The sequence below is a fragment of the Tetranychus urticae genome, chromosome 1 (genome assembly GCF_039701765.1).
Source record: "Tetranychus urticae isolate SD_2017Ah chromosome 1, NJAU_TeUrti_SD_1.0, whole genome shotgun sequence".
Taxonomy (NCBI): domain Eukaryota; kingdom Metazoa; phylum Arthropoda; class Arachnida; order Trombidiformes; family Tetranychidae; genus Tetranychus; species Tetranychus urticae.
The window spans coordinates 2,214,973-2,235,371 of NC_142958.1; the positions used below are offsets into that span (position 1 = coordinate 2,214,973).

Consider the following 20,399-nt stretch of genomic DNA (forward strand, 5'->3'; position numbering starts at 1 on the left):
TTAACGATTGATTACTATCATTGTGTTCAAACACTTTGAGACTCAATTTTGATGGCATTTTCCTTGCTCACATTATTATTATTTATACAATTTTCATCATTATTATCAACAGTTAATCATCAATATTAATAAAGGAAAGGCAAAAAAGAAGAAGAAATTGTTGAAACAAAATATTAAGATGATGATGAAGGAGGAGAAGGAAAAAAATGTTATTTTTAATGAAATTAATATTCGAGTTTCGTTGTTGAGGAAAAAAAGTAACCTTAAAGACTGAGGAAAGTTGCAGTTAATAGTCGAGCAGAGTAATGAGACAAAAAGGACGATAATTATCGAGTGCTGATGTCGAGATCACTTTACAGGGATTTTACATGGGAAGTTTCATGTTTGTTCATTGGAATATTTTTCACTCGAAAATTGTAATTATTGTAAAAGTGCATTCAATTTGGGTGAATCAATAAGTGTTCAAGTCTGAACCTTTTCTCATCTTTCAACTTCAATCACAATTTATTCCGTTTACAGGAAGGTTTTGGCCTGATAAAGCCCTCAAGATATTAATAGTAAATTCAATATTTATGAGTTCAATTTATCTTATAACATATTCAACACAATTTTTATCATGAAATTGAGTCAATATTTTTCTTAAAAGGCAAAAGAGAAGAGTTTAAATCACAGTTTCCATTTACTTTTCATTGTCAAAATAAACTGTTTAGCTTTTCATTTGCAGAAATTTTTTCAAAAATCCTTTTCAGGTCAACAATTGTTCAATAAATGAACATGAAAATTAGTCGATTTCAATCATTAAACTATTCTTTACATGAAAAAGGGAAACATTGACAAGAAGCTTCAACTTTTCCAGATTTTATTGTTTAATGTTTTCTTTGGAGTGAATGTAAACAAAGCTCAATTTGAACGTAAAATTCAGTTGAAAGATATTGATGTCATTTGTTTCCATGATTTCCAACAGAATGAAATATTAAATTTCAATTTGGCGAGTTAAACAGTTAATCAATTTTTGATCATTTCACACCTTTTACACCAAAAGACTAACATTTCTAGAGAAACGATGAAATGTTTGATTCATTTCATTTTGCAAACACTTTTTTGTTTAACATGTTAAATGAACAGTAACTTTGTTGGTAAATCGTTTAAAAAAATCACTGAAAGTTTCTTTTCTTGAGCTTCTTTTTTTCAGAATTGGTCGAGTTGTAATGATGATGATGACCATGATATTGTCTATTTTTTAAGAAAGGTTATTCTTACACCTTTGAACAGTATCGATCAATAGGTTTACCTGAAAAGGTCCATTAAAGTATTTATGTTCAGTAGTTTTGAATTTTTTCTTCATCGCCTTCATTGATGCTTTTTCGAGCTGTGAAAATTTCATTATTTATCGGTCAAAATGGGAAAGAAACTTTGAACAAAATGAACGATTGAATATTCAATTCTCTTTGGAGGATTAATTGTATCAACATTGATCATTTAATGACAAGCTGAGTAAAAATTGACTATTCATTGCTTCAGGGTAAACAGATAATAGGTTAAACAATATCCGTCGATTCTGGTTAAGGTGAGAATCATGATGTTCAAGTAAATAGAAATATAAGATTACTAAACCTCAACTTTTCCGTGTTTACCCTCGTAATAATAAATCCTAACAGGATTAAATTGTTATTGATTATCTCATGATTTCATCAAATTTCAACTCAATCCAAATCAACTGATTTACTGAGACTGAGAAATGGTCTTTTTAACGTTGATTTATCTTCATTTTATTTTAATTTTGGACACAAATTAAGCTATCACTTCACCAAAACCAACTTTATAATCATCTTCACCTTCATGAGTACCAATGTTAACGAAAAATTTGAACAAAAATTTGACTTGTCAACATTACGTAAGTTAGCGAGCTATAAGTGTTACCTTCAACCTGGAAGAGTTACTCTTGTCCCAACAAAAGAGACACTTGACTCGACTATTTAACCAATATTATCCATATCCATCAGTTATTATCCAAAATTTAGATTATTCTCACCATTGAATGCTCTAGTCGAATCAATCAATTTTATGGTAAATTTTCATTCCAAATGAATGATTCAATTAAAATGATAAAAGTTGATTTCAATTCTGGTAAAGTGAGCATAAACAATGACTGCGAAATAGTCTTATAAGTGTCTCGTTACATGTTAACTTCAACCTGGAAGAGTGACTCTTGTCCCATCAAAGGAGACACTTGATATGACTATTTCACAGTCATTTTTTATGCTCACTTTATCAGCATTGAAAATAAACTTTTATCATTAAAATTAGCATTCATTTGGAAGGAATTTTTTTTCATAAAATTGATTGATTTGACTAAGCATTCAATGAATAATCTGAATTTTGGATTAAGAGTTGGATTTAAAGATATTGATATTGCAAAGGTTGGCTTTTTATCATCTTGAACTGCATTCAATGCTTGGAGTTTTTTTTTGCTCCATTCCCTTGAGCTGAATGGCTATTTGGATAATGCAAAATAGTTTCCTTGATAGTGAATGGTGAAAGGCTGGATTAGTATGAAAGAAGACAGAAAATGTTAATATCCCAGGAATAGGTACAAATAGTATAATATGTCAAATATTTTCTGCTGATTCTAACCCAATATATTCCTGACCAAACGCTGTCTAAATACAGAGTTTATTAAAGATTAACTCACCAAGGAATTGTTTCCAAATATTAGATTAACTTATTTCTGATCAATATTAGTAGCCACCACAAGTCAATTGGATAAAATGGAAAGAGAGAAAAGCATTTCGATGAAAAGCTATTACGACCTTTCGCCATTTCGCTATCAACTAGCCAAAGTTGACCATCCAGTGAACCTTCACGAATCTCTAGCAATTATCAAAATTTTATCCATTCACTTATATCAAAAGTGATTGCTGCTGGAATTAAAAAAATTAAATTTAATGGTGAATAAAATTTGACTGAATTACATCATTAATAACTTCCTTGCCAGTCTCCTAGACCATTGTAATGTCGAGTTGACTTTTTTATTTGAATAAATGATTTGACTTGATAATCCATTTATATAACAGCAAGTTGATCAATGGACTAAACTTACGGATATTTATATCCAATTGAGGTAACATTATGTTAGTCAAATCATTAATCAACAAACTATTTATAAGCAAGATCATTGTAGGAACCGGGAAGAAGGAAGATGATGATGATGGTGATGAAGTAGAGTCTTGAAGTAGATAGATAACCCAAGAGAGCTCTGTTCAATAACGAATGGACCTTGGTCATCTCTACCATGAGAGTAAAAAAGTATAGATAATGCATCATGAGAGACTTATCAAAGTATTGACCTTAATAATGATAATAATAATGTTGCAGTGAAAAGGTCAGTAAAAAGGTTTGCTTTTTTTTAAAAAAAAAGAAGAAGCAAGAGAATCGTTGACAGAATGAATTTCGCCCTTTTCATGATCAACATGGACCTTTTCATTTGGTGCAAAAAAAGTACAAAAAAACAAGTCACTTTTATGTTCATTGGTCAATCTAATATGATACTTTGACTCTGCTATGTTGGCTGAATGGTGTTGCCTTCAGTTGACCAAAAAAGGATAACCTTAAAGCTTACAGTTGCAAGCCTCATGAGAGATGAAAAAATGAAAAGAAATGTTCATCATGATTATCGTTTCTATTATTTGCAATATTTTCACCTTAACTTGTATTTGATCAAAAAGACAACAAAGCAATCGAACCAAATTGCCAACAATTCATCCTTTTTTGGGAAAATCGTTAACTGTAACAAGTTGATTAACAAAGATGAATCTTTTTGCAACAAACTCTTCTACAGTTTCTAATTTACAATGAAGCTCTTTAGCTTTTAGCCTTTTCTTTTAGGTCAACATGAAAATTATTCCAGGTCATCTGAATAAAGATCAAATTCATCATTCAGATTTGTGAGTATTTGATTCTCTCGAAATCTTTGGGTTTGCAAATGAAAGGTAAACCAGAAAAAATATCAAAATCAATGTTTCTTCCTGATAGTATGGTAATGAGTGAGTTTTTCAAGAAAATTCTTTTAAAAAACGCTTTTGAAAGAAACCACAAAAAAGCGTAGCTTTTGACGCAGTCCCAGAGTCGGACATTTCTCAGAAAAAAAGCTGTCCTAGAGTGGACAAGTTGTTCCAAACTAGGACTTTATACATTGAACTTGGAGCGGATAACTTGATACACTTTCCTTGGATATTGAATTTTAATGATTTTAATTTTATGAGTTTTACTTGATGCTAAACTTATATTTAAAGCCAATGATGAGTGTTTCTTGATTTCATTTCCTCTGAATAACTCAATCATTTGGATAAATTTTAGGATCTTTTAGTCATTATTCAATTAGTTAATTTAAAAGTTATATTTGCAAAGTGAGAATTAAAATGTTCATTATAGCTTGAAATTTAATACAATGATTTAAAATGTAAAAATGATTGAAAGTTTCCATTAAATTTTTCAATTTCATCTTATTCTGCATAATGAGTAGATTGAAAATTAATTATTATTCAGATGGAATTGCGATTGAATTGCTTGCTTCTCATGGGAACAATTTAACCAACAACATTGAGAAATATTAATTAAGCTTCTGTAGTTTTAGTTGGTCAACAATTTAAAATGTTACCATTTAATTAACCTAAAAACAGAAAAGTTAATCAAGAAACATTTTAATATTTTTGCTGAATCAACTTTTTAATGTTAATCTCAAATGAATTGTAAAAGCTAACTTTTTTAATGATGAAAATTGAAATGAAAAATAACGATTGAACGTGCAGTTTAAAGGTATAACTATAAGCAAGGCTCATGGTTCCAAGTATTCAATTGATAACGAAAATTGTGAACATGATGTTGATGATAATAATGATAAACTCATTTTTCACATCATTTCATTGTCATCAATTCCAGCTTCTTAATCATCAAATGGACCATTTTATTTGTTACTTTTAAAATGGTTCATCGCCATCATTATCATCACAGTTTCGTTTATATAAAATACAATCTTTCATTTTCATCTTGGACACTCAAATTTTCAGGATCAAAGATTTTTCAGGTTTCTATCTCATGAAACTTTTCCTTTCATCACGCTGAGGTTGAATCATTGAAAATTCCAAATTACATCCAAAACCTAGAATCAGAACCAAAATTTTAACCATGAAAATTAACTTTAAAATAACCAACATTGATAATGCTTAATATAAGTGAACCGATTCGAAATGATATTTTCCGTTCTGCTTCAAATTTTACTGCAATCACGAAAGCAACAATGCTGTGGTCTTTCATGGCAATAATCATAAATCAACAGAGAAACAAGGTTGACCAGGTAAAATTTAATATATTAATGGAACAAGCAGATAATCTTATAAATCATCATTGAAAAGTTTTCGCAACTCGGTCTTATTAAACTTGAAACTTTTATTGAAATTTAATATTTAATTTGAAATGAAATTAATTGAAATTTATTTGGTGAACTCAAAAATTTCATAACAAACTCACAAGAGACTTGACCTTAATCATTGACACAATGCAATTCAGTGAGATTTAATAATAAAATTTAGTTGCCAATAAAATCAACTTAAGGGTTTTTCAAATTGAAATGATCACAAGAGTAAATGGTGATAAAACTGAGTAAGGATATTTCAAGATGAATTTTACCGAATAGATAACAGACAAAAATTGAAAAAAAAGTGGAGAGAAGAAAAAAGTTCATGAAAGTTGTTCAGTTAATATTAAGATAAATTACTTTTCAAAGGTTCACATGAAGTTAATGTAGCAACACGGAAATACTCAAATAAATATCATTTTTAAACAACAAACATTCCCTGAAAAAAGCATATTAAATGGAGAAAAAAATTTCTAAATATTAAATGAAATGATAACCAATTTAACAGTTAATTATTTATTGATATTGTTAATAATTATTCACATTTTCATGACAATTTCATTTCTATCATGATTTGTTGAATCACCTCCCAGGGATCCATTTCACAGGGAATGTCTCTCAATGTTTTTTATGTGTTTGAATGTAATTGTTATTGCAATTTCATTTTGATCAATCCTATTATTATTGGTGTGATGTGAGACAATTAATTTTGTTTAATAAGCAAATTTGATTGTCACTTAAGAAAGTTAATTGTATGCTTTGGAATCATCTTTAATTGCTATTCTTTAAAATAACCAAATGTGAAACTTTGCATGAGTTTTGTAAAATTATAAGTTAATGATTATGTTAATTGTGGCAATTGATGATGTTATTGAATTGTGATGACAGACTTGCTGTTATTGGATAATGTTCAGGTTTTCGAGTAATTTCACCTTATCTTTCATAGTAACTCATGTTAATCACATTAAATAGTCATTTTATATGCACAAGGGAAAAAAGAAGATGAAAAGTGAATGATAAATAAGGAAAGATTGGATGCTAAGATTTTATGTTACCAGTGAAATGAGATGATGATCAAGGGAAGGAGTTTGATATCAATTTGAAATCAACTGTAAGACTTCACTTGATTAGTAGTTAATGGTCAGTCAATGTTCAATGATGAGAATAAATGAAAATTTTAAAAAATCAAATTCAATTCAAGATTCAATCTTATGTAAGACTTTGTGACTTGGAAATTGGCTTTTCATTTAATCATTGAGAATCAAAATTGCATGAGATAATGGATTGACTCTGAGATTGTGGTTAAGTTGATCAATAATGAAAATGAGTTTTAAATGTTTAACAAATGAAACCTTCCTTAGGACTTTAGAGCAGAGATAAAGTCCTTTTTCTGGGCCAGTCTTTTGTCCGCTTCTGGGCTGATTGGTAAACATTGACCTAGAATCAGACAAAAAACCCAAAAAAACCAACTCGACTCAAAAAGGACTTGAAACTTTATGGCTACTAAGAGCATCAAAATGAATCTCAGAACTTTTGTGACAAACTTGTTCAATAATCCACTTTAATCTCAATGTGATTGAAAGGTTAACTTTTTTGTTGATCATCTGAAAAGCAGTTATGATTATAATTTGATAGGTAAGGTGAAATTAAATATGAAATGTAAAGATGGTGAAAATGGGAAAAAAGTGAATGTAAAAAGGAAAATAAAAGTCAGATGAGGAAGAAGAAGAAGCATAAAGATGATGGAAATGGAATGAAAGACTGGAGAAAATTCATGATGCATTTTCAGGGTAAACTTGCAACTTGAACAACAACAAGTTCTAAGCCATTGATCATGAATTCAGAAGGAATCGTCTCAGCATTTATCCACACTTTATCTTTCTCTCTTTTTTTCATCTATTTTTCTTCTTCTCCATTCATTGTGTATTTTTAATCTGTTTGGCTTCCCTATTTCACTCTGCAATACAATTGAACATCTTCAAGAGATTTGTTTAGGAAATGCACCATTTCTCACTTGATTCAGAGGGAATCACTGGATGTTTCCATGATGGTCTCATCTTCATTAACCATGGAGAGAAAAGTTCATTAAACCAGACAATGGAGAGAGAAGAAAAAGGAATGAAAAGAAGAAGAAAAAATTACATGGAAATTGATAATGATTAAAGCAAAGGTACATGTTAATATATTTAAATAATGATGGTTATCCATTAAATTACAAATCAGTTCATTGTCTTGAAGTTTGAAGGAAAAGTTCAGAAGTTAAATGAAAAGCAAATCAGCATTTCAAGTGAATATGATAAGTCAAGATGAATGGTTTTCCATGCAAAACAGAAATGATAATTTACTAAACATTTGGACAACTTTGAATGGTTGTTCACCTGAGGTGTCCTTTGAAATGGTTTGACTTGTGAAGAAGAATCAAGAACTTTCTGGTTTGATGAAAAAGTTGAGAGAAAATTTCTTCATATGATATCAAGGAAATACCTAGCTTCCTGTCAATTCATCTTAACCTTATATTGCTGTAAATCCATCGATGAATCTGTCTGAATGGTGAAAATGAGAATCATTGGAATGATGATCATTACTATTATCAATCCATTAATAATGATAATATTAATATTTGTATTGAAGGTTCGTTTTTTCTTTGCCTCACTCCAAATTGTTTTGATACAAGAAAATAATCAATTGAACACAAATACGCATATAACAGGCAATGGCATCAGGCTGGTGTTTCAAGGTATTTTATCCTCTATTTTGGTTTCTTTGTTTGTTATATTTTGCTTTTTCATATTTCAAACATGATTATTGTATTGAGCTTTAACCATGTTGTACAAGTACAACATGAAAGAGCAAAGGGAATACAATAAAGATGATGGAAAACCAACAAAACAAAATATATAATAACAATTTTAAAGGTTTATCTTTATATTTTCATCATTTAATTTCTCCATTCTCAGCATTTTGCCTCTTTTTGAATCCAGAATCTGATATGTTTTTTTATTCGTTAGATTAAGCAACAACCAATATTCATATGTATCCAGCTATCAGCTTCTGCATCATCATTATGTACGCTATCAGATCCATTATATGAAATATTTTTGTAAAATTTTCTTCTTTTCCTTCTCCTTCTTTTCCTTGGTTTCAGCTCACAATGAAAGGGAAATAAACGGAATTATCTGAAAATAATATTGGAAAAAATAAGATATAACTGAAGGAAAACAAGAGATAAATGTTATTTTACTTAGCTTTGGTGTTGTGACAAGGTGAATTTATCCAGCAGAATACAAGAAACAGATAGAATGAAGATAAAAAGTATTGATGGAAGCAAAAAGATGAAAAATCTTTTACGATGAAAAATATGTAACAGATAGATGATCACAATGATAGGAGGGATTGACTGGGATGAGGAAAAAAATATAAAAGCAAAATAAAGATAATAACAAATGAACAGATTGACAGACTGTAAAATACATAAAGATACAAACAATTGTAAAAACATGTATTGTACGCTTTGTATTTGGAAACAAGTTCAATTTTCAATCACATTTTGATGAGATATTGCGAACAGGTTAAGGTGAGATTGTAAGCAATGGTTAAATTGTAAAATGATCATTTCTTGATATAAATTTAAATGGTAAACAATGTAATAATTAACAGAAAGTAGGAAAGGTTACATTATAAAGTCACTAAGTGGAGGCGTCGAACAGTAAATATAGCGATTGATCTCTTTCAATTAAATGAATTGCTGATAAAGTTGTAATCTAGTTAATGATCTTGAACATATACAGACACAATTAACGTTAAATAAGGATAAAAAGGATAAGGATAGTTCAGAAGCGTTCATAAATGCTCAGTCAATCATGAAAGAAAATCGTTTTCTTAGCAAGTTGAGATTCTCGGCATTAAGTGTTTTTATAAAAATCGTTAGATGGCAGTAAATTGAATGCTTTTCATTTTTCAATAAAAACGGTTTTTTATTTTGAAATTAAATCAATTGTTACCATCTTTTATGTTTATCTTGATTGTATTTTATTTATTTTGTATTTCAATTTGTTAGATAATCTCTTTGAAATTGTGTTCGTCTTTAGAGACATGGTCGTTGCAATGTATTTTTAATTTCTTTACTTAATCTCACCTCAGCTTTGGTTACAAGTTAAGACACCTTTCTCTGTCTTCCAAGTTTTACCCTGAATATTGAACGTATAAGTAATTCTTAATGGCTCCTATCCTTTGAGATTTTCAACTTGATACTTTAAACCACAGCTTGACTGGATAATTAAATGAGACATTGAAATATTGAATATTGATCAAGAGACGGTTTGTCAATCAATAAGACATTAGGAGGAAAGTTTGTTAACTTGGAGAAAAATTTTACTTCCAGAACTGAAGATTGACTTTCTCTTTACCAACTGACATTTAACCAACAAGGCTTCAATTTAATTAAACTGTGAGTACATTTTTGACTTTTAAATTAAATAATTAAATTTATTCTCTTTTTTACCTTTAGTTGGAGTATAAATGTTGAGGTATAAACAATCTTCACTTTGATTTTGGAGCAATGGAATCAATCGTTTTAAATGTGTTAAACGATCTCGAGTCATCTTTCTCAGAGATTCAGCTTCATTGGTGATGTTGGGTAAATTTTGTGGGCAAACATGACCAAAGCTATCTGCCATTCTGATCCCATTCCAATGAGCTGGAGTTACTGGAGGCATGAATCTTAGTTTACCAGTTGGTGGACTTGCATATGGAATACCTTATGGCATTGAATGATTCAAAAACAATCGTTAAGATCCCTTTGATTACTGATAAAGTATAATTTGATTAATATGCAAGTTTCCTCTACGTGCATCTATTTTAATCTTTAGTCTGTTTCTAAAATTAATATGACTAGGTAAGCATGTGTATTTTGTTTATTAATACAAATGATTGAAAGCCTGGTGTTTAACATATCGGTTCAACATTTTGACATTACCCTTTAACTGAATAGAATCAGCAAATTAGATCTGAATCCAGATTAAGTCTGTAAATATTTAACATTTCTTTTCTTTTTTCTTCCGATTAACAGTTCTATTAGATCAAGAGGAAACAATTGCCATCTCTACCTTTGAACTTACCTAAGAACATTTCAACCGGCTGTAAATTGTGCATTAAATTAACATGAACTCCTCTCAATGATCCATACTTGGTGGAAACTATCCTGGTAGATGGTCTTTTGTTTTGATTAAAATCGGCTAACACAGTTACACAGTTTAACCAAAAAACTAGTGAATTGGTAATCAACGAGATGATTAAGATGAATCTCACTTGGTGACTCACTTTACATGATGTCAACGTTGGTGAAAACAGTTCTGATGATAATTTACAACTCAACTGGCTTTTATCCATATTGAAATTCAAGTTGAAACTCCCTTGTTTATGTGCACAATTGAATATTACGATGTTTTATGGTGGTTAAACAATTTTAATTACTAACAAACGCAACTAGAAAATTCAAGATCTAAAAACTATTCACAAAAGTAACTTGTTTTTAATCTATCATAATAACTTGTCAATCCATACACTTAATTTGGTATAAAAAAATGATGCTAATCACTTTGATAGTTTCAATTTGAACTATTGTAATTTAGTAAATGTTGATTGTAACCCGTTGAAAACAACAGAAAAATTTTGATGGCTATTTGTTTCATCCTGCCAAAAAAAAGTTTAATGTTGACTTGAGTAAAGATGCTTTCAGACTGACTCTGTTACCCTCCATGTTCAGTCAAATTTGTGCTCTCGATTCAGGGCATTCTCATACCAAAGATAAACTATTTTTGACTAAATCTTTTCTCATTTGTTTCCTCAAATAATTCCTTTCAAATAATTGACTAGAATCTCGATTTTTATAAATTGCCAGAGAAATGTTTACGACTAATTAGATTTCGTCTAATTTTTCAAAGTATATTTCAAATATTCAGTCTATTTGACCTTTATCGACTTTCCAAATAAAACTCAAGGCAATTCATAACACTCAATCAGTTATTAAATTTAATTTGAAAAGATGAAAATAATGCATCAATAGTAGCCATTAAATGCACAACCTTTAATGAACAATTTAAATTGTCTTGTAAGAAGACTTAATTCATCCAAGTTGATGCTCCCATCTAGTGATCCTTATCATAACCAAAGCAATTTCTTTCTCATCAATAATTTAGATGATCAACTCTTAGCCATTTATAAGCAAATTGACCTCAGATTCAAAGTTTAACACTCAATTACTCAAGTAATTCTGAAAATTGGCTTTACAGTGTATTTAAGGATTATTCCGATGCTTAATCTCTGGTTTTAGAAGCTTTAAAACGCCTTTAGTCAGCTGAGTTTATGCTTCCATCTAGAGATATTTATTATAACCAAAGCAATTTAAGATTCATCAAAAGTTTGGTTTTGTTTTGTTTCTACATTTTAACAAATAATTGTCAAATTTTAATCTGATCAATACTTTCTTCACTTATACGATAGTAAAATCAAATTATTAATGAAGTGAAAATTGTTTTTAACATCATTGTTTTAGTGCTCAAGAATTTATTGTTTCCTGAATCAAATATTGTGGATTCAACGGTAAAGTTGCAATGGAAAATTACAGCTTTTAAAAAGGGTAAAACAAGAAACCAATGGGAAAGGATAAATTTAGGTAATATTCATGTTATTTCAATATATTTATCCTTTTTTGTTAATGTGGTAAAAATGAAAACCATAATTGTTTCCTTTTACTGTAATAAAAGGTAGAAAATAATGAAGATGAAAAGGTAGAGGTGAGAGGATGTTGAGAGAGGAAAGAGGGAGAAAGTGATGATGGTTGTGATGTGAGAATGAAAAGATTGGGTCAAAAATCGTAGGGTGAGAAAGTGCTGAGTTAGGCCTGAGAAGATGAAACAAAACATATCAGGTAATGTGGATAATATTTACGATTGATGATGAAGATGATAAGAGGAGAGGGAGAAAAATTAAAAGAGAGTGAGTTGACTTATGAAAGAAAGTGAAATGGAAGATAAAAAGGAGAAAGAAGGAGAAACATTGGTCTCTATGGGAATATTGATAAGAAACATTTTTTTCTCATTTCTTCCAAAAGACGTTGAGTTAGATTGTTGTCAAGTTGAAATCGTCTAAACTTTCATCATTGCTGTCCTTTGTTTCTACAATTTTTGGGTTAACTTTCCGTTTCTATTCTCACAGTGAACATCAATTTGATCATCAACATCATCATTATTCTTCATCAATAACAAATTGACAGTTATTTTTCATCTCTCTTGTTGTGTGAGTGTTTTGTCTCTCATTTTGCGTTTTAGTGTTTTTGTGATTGCTTCTCTTTTGCTTTTTGTGTATTGTTTTTAGGTGTCTGTTTGATGAAATTACTAATTATTGTTGTTTATTGTTTTACATTGCAGTTTGTTTCTCAACTAAAATTCTCACCCTGATTGTCACCTTTTAATCATTGCAACATCATCATCATGGTTAAAGGTTGTAGTAATTCGTGTATTCAATGGATTTTGTTCACATTCAACTTTATTTTTGTCGTAAGTAATCTTCCTTGCTTTTCAAACTCTATCAAAACACTTAACTGCATTTATTCAACTACTGATTACTTATTTTTTTCACTCACCAACTTAAATTGGTCTTTTTTATGTCAATTGGTGTCTATTAGATTTACTCAGGTTTAAATAGAATTAGGTTGCATCAGCAAAATCAAAATATCAACAGTTGTGTTAACCAGAATATCAGTTTTACCTGACTCATTGCAGAACCTTTCAAAGGGTTTAAAGTGTTTTTTGACTTATTTTTAACCACCATAATACAATGATTGTGGCAAATTAATTGTTTCTTTAGATAAATTCACACATGAGAAATGAGTTAGATTATTCTAGTGATAACCAGATTACTCACAGCATTTTTTTGTGATGAATTATCAACTAACAACCCATTATTATGCGTGTTTGTTAAATCAAGGTGTTATACCAACGATCAATTAATTGCTCTCTACAGTTGCATTTTAACTCAAATGGTTCAATACTAATGATACATTATCGAAAAATAATTGAGTCACTTAAATACTTTTTTTGTATTTCGCTTTTTTGTGCAATAAATAAGTCACTTTGCCTTTTCTAGTACTTCTTTTGTTGAAACCAATCTAATTACAATACAAAGGGAATACTGAAAGAGAGAAAAGCTCAGTAGAAATTTTGTTATTAACAACAAAAGTTGATGTATTATTGTAGTGGTTAGTAGGGAAGGTAAATAGTTGTCCAGGTAACAAATAACTGGTGAAAAAACAACTTCCATGATTGGATAAAAACAGGTAGATATTGACAATAGAACAAATTATTGTCTTTCCTTACACTCATGTCCAACAGCTTTTTTTTGTTGAGCGTTTCCTTCTCACTCTTCCTGTACATTACCTCACCCTAAACTTGATGAATTTTTAATGTTGAAATGATTTCCAGAAGAAAAAAAGAGTTTCTAGAATAATTTACAAGATGAAAGTGTTAACAGTTCATTAACTCGGTGTCAGATTTAAAATCATACAGAATCCAACAAAAAAACAAACACTAAAGTTGTTAACGAAAAAATTGAGGTTAACATAATCCCAATTATGCTTTAACTTGTTGATTTATCTTTATCAGTCAACATCATTTCAACATTCACTTTCCATGGCAGAAATGAGGTTCTTCACATTTCTTTTTTTTCGCATGAGGCTTTTGATTCTTAAATGATTTTTTAATCGATTGTCCTTGGAAATCCCAAATTGTTACAAGCTTGATTACCTTTAAAAATTGAATCTTGATTTGGACTTTATGACTTTACCAATTTTAATGTATCAAAAAATTGGTAAAGTCGGTAAAAAAGCAAAAGAAAATGTTATAAATTTTTAAAAAATTATCAACCAAAAAGTAATAATTTCAAACGTGTTATCAGTTCATATATCATTGCCTCTATTATCATCAATCCCGCAATCTATGAGCAAACAGTTGACTAGAAAAATCATTTGTTTTATCTTTCAACTTCTTATGTTGATCTTTGTGTCTCGACAAACGGTTTTTTTGTTACATTATTTTCATTCTACCCAATGATTCATGTGTAAATATGATTTCATTGGTTGAACTTTGCCAAGACAATTTAGTAATGGCGGTTAATGTTTAAGGTTGTTAGATAAGGCAAGTGGAGACAAATTGGTAAAACCAAAAACTGAAATCTGGTTGAACTCTAACGTAATCTGACACTAATAGTTTATTTGCCTTACAAGATCCTTCTAGAGACTGTTAGGTTTTAGAGCCCTTTTCCCTCTCTTGCGTGCTGTTTAATAATTTTCAGTTTCAAATGATTTCTTTTTCTCATTAATATCCATGAACTTAATTTAAATGTGAGATTCGGATATGAAAGTAATTAACCATCGACAAACTGCCAAAATTTCTTCATGTTTCATCTCTTTCTCTTGTGTAAATCTCCTGCTCTTGAACCTGTTTGATTTTATCAAACTTGTTGATCTTTGATTTTCAATTGGCGATTTACATCGATTGTCAATGATCAACAATTGTTTAACCTTCTTAATCAACTTGTTTATGCTTCAACATGTGCAAATCATTTGGAATAGATTTATATCTTTAATGATCAAACTGTTTGTCTCCGATATTTCTCCGAATAATGCTTTGGTGTGATCATTAGTCTTTTATTGTGATAATTGGTGTCGATTGATCTCTCAATTAATAGCTTCCAATGATTAACCTTATTCTTGAGAAGACTAAAGAAAGGGTTGATCAGTTGTTTAGTTTTAAATTAGTGCAATAATCATCTTAAAATGTTCAAATTTAATCCTTGACCCAATACAGTAAACCCTTCCATCACTTTCTCCCCGATTAATGTAAAGATTAAATATCGATGTCACGCAACGAAGTCAGCCATCTTTATGTTGTTTTGTATTCCTAACTTGCCTTTGTCTTATTTTATAAATAAGTTTTATCTCGTTTCCTCTCTTCATAATCATAATCATAATTATCTTAAATTGGTGAAACTTTTTCCAGTTTAATTTGGAAACTTTTTCTCCTTTCCGATTAATCATTCCACTCTTAACCTGAATCCACTAACTCATGCAAAACCCATGAAAACCCATAGACAAAGAAAAAGCGAAAACCTTGAACATTGATATTTTGGTTGATTTTATTCCTTAATCATTACATCTAATGTTTACTAACAAAAACTAACCCAGTTAAATTAAGGTTGAAACTAAATCTAGGTTCAATTATGCTAAATTACCTTTCAACTAAAAATAACTCAACCTGTGATATTTTGAAAACTTGACCTTACATAACAACGTAACAAAACTGTTCAATGTTCATTAACTCGATTAATAAATGATCCAGTTATAAACACTAATCAATGGTCAAGTTGCTTCGTATCAAGGCTTATCAAATGTTATTTACTTTCCATGTATTTACTTGTATTTCCCCTGAAGTTTCACCTTGTGACTGATTTTTGCATGTCAATAATTTTGTCCTAAATAAGTTTAATTTGTATACGACTTGTAGCTTGATAAATATTTATCAACCTTTCATTGTAAAGTCAACCATCAAATTGCACGACTTGCTGAAAATATCTATCAAGTACTCAAAGGGATAGACTTCATCATGAACCACTTTTAACTTGATAATCTTGAATCTTCATCATTATCATGAAGATATCTTGCTATTCATTATTTTCATCTTCACTTTCTTGGTTTGCATGGCCAACACGACATTATAATTAATTGATTTGTTATCGTCCATCGTTATTTGGCTCATAAAATTTTCAGAAGCATTTCAAATTTACCTGAAAATCACTCGATTCCCTTCAATTGCTGAACCAAACTTGAATACTTAAGTGATTTATTGGTTTAACTCCTACATTTTAACTATATCTTCAAGATTATTACCTAAACAACTTTCAATAACCTTTCAACGTCTTTTCACTTTTACGAACTAGGTCAGTTTAAATCTATTTACCATTCGATTATCGAAACAATTGAATTTAACTTGAACCTAAACTGGTTTTACACTCAACCCAAGCTAAATAGTAAATCAGTTTTTAAAGTATTTGTTCAATGGCTAGGCTTGATTTCATTTAATGTTAAAGTAATCGTGAAACTTGAACAAAAAAACGTGTTTCTTTTATGGCTATAGATCACGCCAATAGACATTTACAGTTGTATTAGATTTGCATTGTTGATTCTCAATCACTTAATCATTATCTAATATAAATCTTGGAAGGTTTTATCGGTTGAAAAAAGTCCATATGAATTGATTTAATTTTTAATAATAAACTTTACTTTCATATTGGATCAATATTCAACTTGGTCAACTCATCATCAATCAAATAATTTTTGCCAATAATTTTAGATCAGTTGATTGATTGTAAAATCAATTTTTCCCTTTGGAGTCAAAATGTTATACACACCACTACCCTCTTAAGGAAACTTTTTTCACTCTCTCTTGAGGAAATTTTCATAGTCGCCATCTAGTTACTTAATTACATAACGTTAGACGACCCATGTTATCGATATCCTCTGACACAATAAGTTAGATCTATGCGATAGATGGCGACTTAGAAGATTGTGTTTCCTTAAGAGAGTACAGGGTGATCGGAAAGTTTCTGGTGTGTGGGGAGGGGCAATATCTGCGTAGAAGAGTGGCGGAAAATCCTATCAAAGTCATGGTTGCTGGAGGAATCTCAGGTTTCGGTAAGACCGAACTACATATTGTTCCTGAAGGAGTAAATGTTGATGCTAATTATTATAAAAAAAACATATTGCCTATTTACTTTGATGCAATTAATAATGTTGATGTGATGGTTGACCCAGAGCTAGCGGTGTTGATGCAGGATGGAGCTCCTGGTCACTCAGCTGCCACGACCATTGATTTGATTGAATCAGTGATGGGTGATGATTACTGGGGACAAGATTTTTGGCCTGGTGGATCTCCTGATCTGAACCCAATTGAACACATTTGGAGTATCTTGCAAGAATCAATACATATAAATCCTGTACCAAAAAATAGAGAAGAGCTTATTAGTCGCATAAAAAATGTATGGCATGACTTACCTTCATCTTACCTTTACTCCCTTGTGAATTCCTTTGGTGTTAGAATACATGAAATGTTGAAAAATAATGGAAAACAAACCAAATACTGAAATACTAAATAAACCTTTATTTTGAAAATAAACAACAAACCAAACAGTGTCTTTGCGCAGTGAAGGGGAAAAAGCCCCTCACACCAGAAACTTTCCGATCACCCTGTAGTGGTGTGTATTGTTTATAAAATTAATGGCATATTGAATAGTTGGTTTATTTTCTTGAATTCAATATCAATTAGATCATGTTTTAGCCTAAATTCAGTTCAATCTTCGGCTCAATGCTAATAATTTTATCTGAAGCTCATATTCAAAAGACTGACTTAACTGCTCAAAAAAATAAACATGCAGCTGGACACTAATGATGTTCACTGCAATAAGCTTTATTATATTTGTATACAATTACATGCTTATGGTCAAATCATCAGTTGACGAGTAATTTGACTTAATTTTTATTGTTCACACATTTTAATCCTCATTGACATGTAACTTCCAATGTTGGTTGCTCTAACTGAAGGGCCTTATATGAGTGTCACACTGAAATGCTAATTTCAAGCTTATATTTTGCACTAATCAAGTTTAATTGACTAAATCTAATTGTCTTTTCCGTTTTTGTTTCCCTCTTCAGTGCCTTGGTGCAGCAATTTCCGGATTGGGAATTTATTTCCTAGTTAAATCTATGGACTTTAAGCAAATAATTGATACGCCGGACTTAGGAGCGATAATTGTCATTTTAACTGGTGTAGCTGTTTTCATTATCAGCTTCTTTGGTTGTTTCGGTGCTATTCGGGAAAATTCATGTATGCTTCGTACAGTAAGTTCAACTAATCCAAATGTAACTTTAGCAACATATAAACTAATTTTGTTTTCCACTTTTTTTTCAGTATTGTTTCACGGTTGGAGTTTTAGCAATTCTTCTTATTGTTCCGGTTATAATATTCATTGTCTATAATTACAAGGTAAAATGGAGTTAACTAACGCATGAGTTTCCTGAGAAAATCATAAGACTCATCTATCACCTAGAAAACCTAGTAGATGAACGTAATTCAAGAGCAACTGTATACTGAATTAACCTTGTCTTTCAAAAAAACGGTTTGAGAGTCAATTCATAACCATGGACGATCGATTGATCCACACTATGACTTTGCCATTTTATTGATCAAGTTTTACATTTATTTAGTGAAACAGGATGATTAAATTGAATCACTCTGGGTGATGTGTATTTTATAATGCAGCAAGCTTGCCAGGAATTGATGAAACAAAGCTGTAGAGAGCTTATGATTTTTTTGACGACTCTCATTGTATCCAATTTATTCATATTTGACTAATTGATTTGCCTTTTCTCTTTAAATTAGATTGATGATGTTCTGGAAAAGCAACTTCAAACGGCTTTCAAAGAGTACCGAATAAATAGCTCTCAAAGAAGTTCGGTTTCAGCTGCTATTGACTCACTTCAATGGTCATTCAAATGTTGTGGTTACAGTGGTCCTTATTGGTGGTCAGCCAACTTACCAGAATTCAGTGATTCAACAGCGCCAGCCTCTTGCTGTTTAGAACCATCGCCAGGAAGTGTCCAAACTAAATGTTCACTTGATCAAGTCAAATTTCAAAAGGGCTGCGATGCCGAATTGCGTGATTTACTCAAGCTTTTCCTTAACGTAATGATTGCTATCCTTTTAATCATTGGATTTACATTACTGATGGCCGCCTGTTTTGCTTGTGTCCTCGCCAATGCTGTTTAAACTATTACATACAGTCTTTGATTACTTATTAAAAATGTAACAATATTAATTTGTACATGAAAAAAAACAATTTGTATCTAATTGACGAAAAGCTCACCTCTCTAGACTACATCGACAACACATTTTCACCCGGCCACTTTTTCGTCTAAAATCAGGATAACCACTGGACATCAAGATTTGTTTAAATCAAAGGATCATGATTTGGAATGAAAAATCGAGAACAATTTTTATAATTTTTGTCTATTAAATAACATTTAAGGAAACGCAAATGGATATAAGCAGCAGTTTTTGTGAAAATACGGATTTCACTACGACCAGTTATTTGATTATCTTGCAATTCTTTGATCGATCTCATCTTATTAAAATCGCAACTCTCCTATTCCATTTCACTTTTAAATGTTTCAAAAAGTCCATCAGTGCCCATTATGATCATTGAATTAGTTTCAATCTTGCCATTTGTTTAATACCTCGTCATTCCCAATTGTTACTTTTGTCAATAATTTGTCTCATCTTTTAGATTTTAAAATCTTGTCATCTAACACATTGACCAATTTCAAAATCAATGTGACTTAACACTCTCTTTGGTATCATGTAAAGCTGTATTAATTTACTCCTTGATATTAAAATATAAATCACAAAAATTATCATGATTTCACTATTTATTATCTCCAAACAGTCTGAATAAAAAAGTTGATCCCATTTCAATGTTCATCTTATCTGTTGAAACTGGCTTTCTTATGGATAAATGATGTAACGGCAATAACAATTATCTCCAGTGGATTAGAATTGAACTCTAAGAAGCTTGATTAATCAAAAACCAGGCACAATTATCCAATTCCATCGAGAGTTTCAGTCAAGCTTTCATTGATAACCAAGAAATCCGATCAAAGGATAGAATTAACTGCAACCATTAACTATGCAACATTTACACTATGAATGTGTTAACACAAGAAAATAGCAGAAGATTGAAAATTGAAATGTTTATATCTGGTTGTGTGACTCGTAGTTTTAACAAGCTTTCATTAGGATTAGTAATTTAATAGTATATTTCATTAGTAATTAGCATTTTACTGATAACTTAGTTTAGAACTAAAAATTAATATTTTAGG

At 30.4% G+C, this 20,399-nt stretch overlaps 2 protein-coding genes and 1 long non-coding RNA gene across 7 annotated transcripts in view; 1 reads left to right on the forward strand and 2 right to left on the reverse strand.

Moving 5' to 3' along the window:
• The window catches only part of LOC112539542 (neuroligin-4, X-linked-like), a 49,242-nt gene extending 38,098 nt beyond the window's left edge, over positions 1-11,144 (reverse strand). The window contains exons 1-2 of the mRNA XM_089268421.1: positions 10,531-11,144; positions 9,915-10,169 (exon numbers count right to left, since the gene is read on the reverse strand). Of these exons, the coding sequence (XP_089124547.1) occupies positions 9,915-10,169; positions 10,531-10,801 (526 nt within the window). The 5' untranslated portion in view covers positions 10,802-11,144. The remainder of the gene's footprint in view (positions 1-9,914; positions 10,170-10,530) is intronic.
• LOC112538707 (uncharacterized) lies at positions 7,570-9,310 on the reverse strand. Its single transcript, XR_003082005.2, has 2 exons — positions 8,655-9,310; positions 7,570-8,589 (listed from the first exon to the last, which is right to left on the reverse strand). It is a non-coding gene; the product is annotated as an uncharacterized LOC112538707 (long non-coding RNA).
• A 678-nt stretch (positions 11,145-11,822) lies between the features above and the next one.
• LOC107367904 (23 kDa integral membrane protein) lies at positions 11,823-19,931 on the forward strand. 5 transcript variants are annotated; one of them, XM_025160503.2, is made up of 6 exons: positions 11,823-12,086; positions 12,629-12,709; positions 12,841-12,969; positions 18,177-18,362; positions 18,433-18,507; positions 18,904-19,931. In XM_025160503.2, exons 3-6 carry the CDS (start codon positions 12,904-12,906, stop codon positions 19,288-19,290), a joined length of 714 nt encoding a protein of 237 aa, XP_025016271.2. In that variant the 5' UTR covers positions 11,823-12,086; positions 12,629-12,709; positions 12,841-12,903; the 3' UTR covers positions 19,291-19,931. The 5 variants fall into 5 exon arrangements, with proteins under 5 accessions (XP_025016271.2, XP_015791154.2, XP_089124557.1 ...); XM_089268431.1 differs by lacking the exon at positions 11,823-12,086 and adding an exon at positions 12,253-12,341; XM_015935668.3 differs by lacking the exon at positions 12,629-12,709.
• The last annotated feature ends 468 nt before the right edge of the window (positions 19,932-20,399 follow it).